The sequence below is a fragment of the Bos indicus x Bos taurus genome, chromosome 19 (genome assembly GCF_003369695.1).
Source record: "Bos indicus x Bos taurus breed Angus x Brahman F1 hybrid chromosome 19, Bos_hybrid_MaternalHap_v2.0, whole genome shotgun sequence".
NCBI classification, from domain to species: Eukaryota; Metazoa; Chordata; class Mammalia; order Artiodactyla; family Bovidae; genus Bos; species Bos indicus x Bos taurus.
In genome coordinates, this window is record NC_040094.1 from 27,278,340 (window position 1) to 27,285,094 (window position 6,755).

Genomic DNA, 6,755 nt, shown 5'->3' on the forward strand with positions numbered 1-6,755 from the left:
AGAACAACACATCAAATTTCACTAAATAAAAACCAAAATCAGAGTCCTTAAGATTCAAAGGCAATTCCATCCACTGCATAATCAGGTAAGACATACAATTAAAGGATTATTATACAACCCCAGGCTACTGCATGTAGGCACTCTGAAGTAGTTAAGACTGTGAGAGGTTAACCTCAGGGATTTTGTGTTTCAGATCAAGTTTAGTGGTTGGCAGCTTTATCAAGTAATAATAAACCAAATATATGTATTATTGAATAAAATGGTGTTAAAACAACTAGATTTAACACCTTCAGTTCAGTCGCTCAGTCCTATCCGACTTTGCGACCCTATGGACTGCAATGCACCAGGCCTCACTGTCCATCACCAACACCTTGGAAGAAAAATTAAGTTAGAGCCCTATGTCACATCAAATATGAATTCCAGATTCAGGCAGGTTCCCCCAGCAGGCCAGAAAGCAGCTTTCCAGGGAGCTCTGCCCTTCAGAGGACCACAGGTGCACCTACTCCAACCAAGTCTGGATCTCTGGGAGCAGCCTCTTGAAGATGTGTTTCTTCCTTGGGTGCTCTCCCTTAGCCCTAGAGACCACAGCTGATCGCTATCTCTACTATTCCTGTATTCTTCAGGCTGTTCTTTTTCCCTTAAGTAATCTCTTATGTGGGCTTAAATGGTAAAGAATCCGCCTGCAATGCAGGAGACCCCAGTTCGATTCTTGGGCTAGGAAGATTTCCTGGAGAAGGAATATCTATTTAGTTAATAATTCTTTATATTAAACTTTATCTGTTAAGTTTAAAAATAAATAAATTTCAGATGATCTATAGTACTAATCACACCTCCCTTGCCTGCCTTAACTCTGTTGCCAATCTAGCAACCAGAGTGATTGGGTTTGGGGTTGTTTTTTTTCTTAAATGTAAGTCAGATCATACCATTCCTCAGCTCAAAACACTGTCAATGATTCCCCACAGTGAAAGTCAATCTTTACAAAATGCTCTAGGGCCCTATAATACCTGTGACCTTTCACCTCTTATTTTACTGCTCACTTCTCCCTTCCTCTCCCACATCCTACCACCCACCCAATAATTTCATTCTAGCCACACTGACCTTCATGCCATCCCTCAAACGTAACAGACACATTCCTTCACTAAGGCATTCGCAAAAATTGACCCCTCTGTCTGGAATACTCTTCCTTCAGATATCCACATATTAGCTCTTCTATCACCTTCAAGTCTTTGGTCAAATGTCACATTCTCAACAAGCTTACTCTGACCACTCTATTTAAAACCAGCCTACCCCGCCTCCTTTTACTCTGTTTCATTTTTTTTCTTTTTCCATAGCACTTATCACCTAACAATCCATATGATTTGCTGATGTTTGTTGTTTAATATCTGTTTCTCCCATGCCAGGGCAGGGCTTTTTATTATCTGTGTGGTCCACTGATATATTCCAAATATCTAGAATTGCGCCTGGCAAGTAGTACACACTCACATTTGTTAACAGTTTTACACTTGTCTGTGGGATTAACTAACAGCCTTCTGCTTCACTACTTAGAACAAGGACTGGGTTTTTTTCATCATTTTATTTCCTAGAGCTCTGCCTAGACTAGGCACACAAACATTTATTAACTGTAGATTTTTTTTGGGGGGTCTATCAGAAGATACAATTTTAAAACAACTGACATTATCCAGGGTTTATAAGAGTGTAGGGGAAATCTACCTTCTCATATATTATTGGCAGGTATGTAAATTGATACTTTTTGAGAGTAAGCTAGCAATAGCTATTAAAATTTAAATCACTCAGAGCTCATGCCCTTTAATTCAGTAGTCTTACAGAAGTACCTGAAAAGTATGTCCAAAAATATCTAGACCAGAACTACTTATAAAATGGAAAAATTGAAAGCAATCTACTTATCTACCAATAAAGATAGAAGCAAATAAATCATGTTTATTTGGTACATGTTATATGACAACATTCTTTAAAAAGAATGAGGCACATCTGTAGCAATCAACTGGAAAGTAGCCCACGATCTAGTAAACAGATCAGGGGGCTCTGGCATCAGATAACCTGGATTTGAATCCTGGCTCCCCTCACTTCCTAGCTAGGCAATTCTAGGCACTTTTTAACTTCTCTGTGCTTCAGTTTCCTCATCAATAAAACAGGAACAATATTATAATAGTATCCACTTCACTAACCTCAAGATTCCCTGAGATAATGCATGCAGTGTCTATAGCGCATTTATAGGCACATAACCATTTACAAGTATATAATAAGTATAGTTATCATTTACAAGTGAAATAGACAAGTTGCACACCTATGTATGTAAATCATGTCCATTTCAGGGGGAAAAGTCTATGAAATTTATAGAAAAAAGTCAAGTACAGAAGTTTATAGAAACCAGTCAAATTTACAGAAACCAGTCAAGTACTGGTTTCCTCTCAGAGATGAGAGAAGGCATACTTAATAGCCATCCTTTTTTAATGGAAGGAATTTAGAATATAGTGCTTTTAAATAAGAAATGAAGTAAAATCAGAGCAAATGCTTCTAAGAGTTTAACTTAGATTTTAAAATATTACAGTTTGAAATAGTTTACATTATATATACTCTTTGAATTCTCAAGATAAAATAATCAGCTGAAATTTGACTATTAAAGTTACCTTCGCTCTAAATGAGTAAACTAAGGTGCACAATCCAAAAAACAGTTTTTAAAAAACTTACAAAATAAGGACTTGGACTGCAAGGAAATCAAATCAGTCAAACCTAAAGGAAATCAACCATGAATATTCACTGGCAGGACTGATGCTGAAACTCCAATACTTTGGCCACAGCATTCAAAGAGCCGACTCACTGGAAAAGACTCTGATGTCGGGAAAGATTGAGGGTAGAAGGAGAAGGGGACAACAGAGGATGAGATAGTTAGATAGCCTCACTGACTCAATGGACATGAACTTAAGCAAATTCTGGGAGATACTGGAGGACAGAGGAGCCTGGCATGATGCAGTCCAAGCGGTTACAAGAGTTGGACATGACTTAGCGACCAAACAAGAAAATTATTACACTTTAACCTATAGATTTTACACACAAATCAGTTCTTTTTTTAACCTACAATATCTCCATGAAAAATAAAAGATATGTCAAAGAAAGAAAAGAAAACAACATCAACGTAAATTAAAACTGCTTCTAAAATGGGATACCTGAGAATTCCCTGGCAGTCCAGTGGTTAGGACTCTGTGCTCTCACTGCCGAGGGCCTGGGTTCAATCCCTGGCCAGGGAACTAAGATCCTATGAGCCGTGCAGCGCGGTCAAAGAAAAAAATAAAAAGGAATAAAAGCTAGATTAAAGTCAAAAAGCAAAAGTTACCTTTTACTGTCAGTTTAACGCAAAAGAATTCTTCAATGTTTTAATAACAGCAGGGCTAGGAAATTCAAGTGTGCTTAAAACTAAAGTGTTAAGTAGTGGTCTATATTAAGTTCAGCAAAAGAGAAAAATTAAATCCCCCAAGATGAATTTCTAAGAAGACACAGACACAAATCACTCAAATACACCGAATTCTCTCTTTTGTTAACAGTAGCCGTGGCTGCTCATTTACTATACTAATTGAAAAGACTGCAATCCATGCAAACTAAATCTCATCCCATAGTCACAGGATTTGAAAAACAGGGAATAAACAGGGAAAAAACAGGGAATAAATCATGATTTCTTGAAGCTAATTTTTCCTAGCCTCTTTCAAGTGCTTAGTCACTTCTCCCTATTTACAAGGAAGACCATTTCACATCTAGAAAGAGGGAGGGAATTTTGATTCCGGACTGTCATGTCACCTGAGCCGCCCTAGACGTTTGTTTCCATGCAACTCAAGAGAAGGCAGCCGCCAGCTAAGCATACCTACCACTCCAGATCAGAACCAGAAGCCAGTGGGGCTCCCTCGACTCTGCCTCTGTCTGCAATAACAAAGAGGTGTTTGTAGAAGCGCAACGTTTTCTTCCCTGACACCACATGCAAAAGGTGAGGATTAAAAGGTAGCCTGAAAACTCGTTTCCTCCAACAGGCCACCAGAGAATGCCTCCCATCTACTGAAACAGAAACAGCATCCAGAGTTTCAGGCAACTCCAGGTGTGTGGGTGCTAGACATCTCTCCTCAGGCAGCTAAAACCTAAACCTAGAGGCAAACAGGCTTTAGAGTACACTCCAAGAAAGAAGTTAGCAGTAAAATCTGGTAACATTGTTTCACGTTCCTCAAAGGCGATCAAAGAATCAGGTTTCCGTGAAATATTATCTTAAGAGACAACCCTAGGCAAAGGCAAGTTTTTAAGCACCAACTATGTGCCAGTTGCCAAATCCCAACATTCCACTCACACTTAAAGGTGCTAAGCACACACGCTGATTATAGAAATACACCTGAAAGAACTCTCACTCCCAGATACAACAGTACCTTGCCAAGGACCAGGCACAAAACAGTAACACCTGGAACCATGTGGTCACTCTCTGAAGCAGGGCTTAGCCAACTTCCCAGAGGTCGGGAAGGCCTGACAACCACCTGGGACTATTTAGGATAGGGCTCTTTCTCCTTCCATGGATGGAAGTGCTATAAAAGACACGTTTTCTGCCTCGACTTCAGCATTCCCAAATACCGCCTTAATACTAATCACTTTATGTAAAGTCACGTTACCTCCCTTATAGACAAAAAATAAAGGCACGAATGAATCTCTTCTCATGAGAACACTCAAGTTCAAAGAGGCTAAGAAAACTGCATAGTGCTTGTTGGTGAAGGCTCCAGGTGCTTTAGACGCCCAGGCCCCAGCACTTAACCATTAAGCCAAGACGCCTCTCAAGGAACCCTACTAAAACCAGTTTCTGATCCGAGCCAGTTAGTTTCATGCCACAAAACTGAGCTCAAAGCGTTCAGTGACATGGACGGAGGCGGGGCATGGGGAGGGCACATCACCACTACCTAAGCAATTTCTTTTTCTTTTAACGAATATAGCACATGTTCCTGATTTCCATCCTCCTCACGGGCAGAACCCACGTGCCGGTCCCACCGCTACCCAGAGCAGCTCCCTCTCAACGCTCCCCAGCTCACCCGCACCCCCCTCACTCCGCCCCCACCCCAGCCACGGCCACAACGCCGGCACCTCCCGCCCCCTTGCCAGAGACGGCCGTCCGGGCCCTCGCACCGCCCTCGCGTGCAGCCAGCGCCGGACCCCGCGCGCTCCCGCCTCCGCCCGGCGGGGTCACCTCCGGGGCCTATGCGCGCCCTTCCCGCCACCCGCAGGTCCCCTCGCGACGCCGGCGCCGGGCAGGCCGCGCCCGCCGCGCCTGCCATGGTGGGCGCCTCACCGTCAGGCTGAGGAGCCGGGCCCGGCTGCGCCATGGCCGGGCGGCCGGCCTCGGAGAGCAGGGATGGGCGGGGAAGCGGCGTCCCGGGCTCCCACGGGCTCAGCTGGCGGAGGAGGCGTCGACCGAGCCGCCGCCGCCGCCGCCCAGGGAGGAACCGCTAAGGCTGAAGCCGCCGGCGCCGCCACAGCCGCGGGCAGAGACGGACCCGAGCGCCGACCTCCGCCTCCTCATCCTGACAGCGGGAAATAAGCAGTGCGCAGGCGCGGGGGGATGGGGCGGCACGTGACGTCGCCCTGAGGGGAGGGGAGGGGCTTCGCGAAGGGAGGGGCACGCAGCGCGAGGCGGAGGCTGGAGGAAGGGCGGGGGGCGTGGTGGGGGAGGAGGCGGCTGAATAGATGAGGAGGGGGAGGGGGAACAGGAGGAGAGCTGCGGCGGGAAAGGCCAGGCCTTGTTCAGGGGAAGCTCCCAGCCATCCGCCCCAGAATAGAGGCGAGGAAAAAATAAATACAAAAAGAAGGGCAAGAGAGGAGGCTAGATCGTGAAATTAGTGGAAATCCAGCCTCTACCTCTTCTAGCTATGTGACCTTGGGCGAGTCACTTAACCTCTTTAAACCTCACAGCCTTTGCCTATATAATGGCTACTAAAAGTTTAAATGAAGTGTGCGGAACTGTTTCTTAGGTGCTTTCCATCACGCACCTATGTGCGCTATGACTTTTCAGTGCCACGCATCATGAGAGGTGATGGGGATACAGCCAGACACAGTTCTTGCACCCACGAAGATGGTAGGCAGACAATATCGCCCTTACACCTGGGCATAGGTACACACATTAGAGGTGCACCTCTGCCCTAGCTCTGAGCGCATTCCTTACATAATGTCCAGGGACCATGCCCACCTGGCGTCTGTGCTTCTCTTTCAGGACCAAGTTCTTGGAACTTGTGACCCCTGAATTCCCTCCCCAAATGACTGGGGCTCTTCTCCAGGCCATGTTCTCTAAGGTAGAGTCTGGGGACCCCTAGAAGTGGCTAAGGGGCAGCTGTGCTTGGGGGAGGGGCATGTCACTCAGACATTTGAGCTTCTGTGTACACAGATGCCTGGAGAAGGCAATACCTGGAAAATCCCATGGACATGGACGGAGGTGCCTGGTGGGCTACAGTCCATGGGGTTGCTAAGAGTCGGACACGACTGAGCGACTTCACTTTCACTTTTCACTTTCATGCATTGGAAAAGGAAATGGCAACCCACTCCAGTGTTCTTGCCTGGAGAATCCCAGGGACAGAGGAGCCTGGTGGGCTGCCATCTATGGGGTCGCACAGAGTCGGACATGACTGACGAAAGACTTAGCAGCAGCAGCAGTACACAGATGCCTAGTGCAGGACAGAGATGGAAAAAGAGGGCAGGTGGGCCGTGGCAAGTGCTCCCACCACCAC

The 6,755-nt window shown here is 45.7% G+C and overlaps 1 protein-coding gene across 3 annotated transcripts in view; it reads right to left on the reverse strand.

Moving 5' to 3' along the window:
- Positions 1–5,577, reverse strand: part of RABEP1 (rabaptin, RAB GTPase binding effector protein 1) — a 96,539-nt gene extending 90,962 nt beyond the window's left edge. Inside the window, exon 1 of one of the 3 annotated variants that reach the window (XM_027517328.1) lies at positions 5,327–5,577. In XM_027517328.1, coding sequence (XP_027373129.1) covers positions 5,327–5,360 — 34 coding nt within the window. In that variant the 5' untranslated portion in view covers positions 5,361–5,577. The remainder of the gene's footprint in view (positions 1–5,326) is intronic. The other 2 variants (XM_027517329.1, XM_027517330.1) reach the window with 2 other exon arrangements.
- Positions 5,578–6,755: the final 1,178 nt, after the last annotated feature.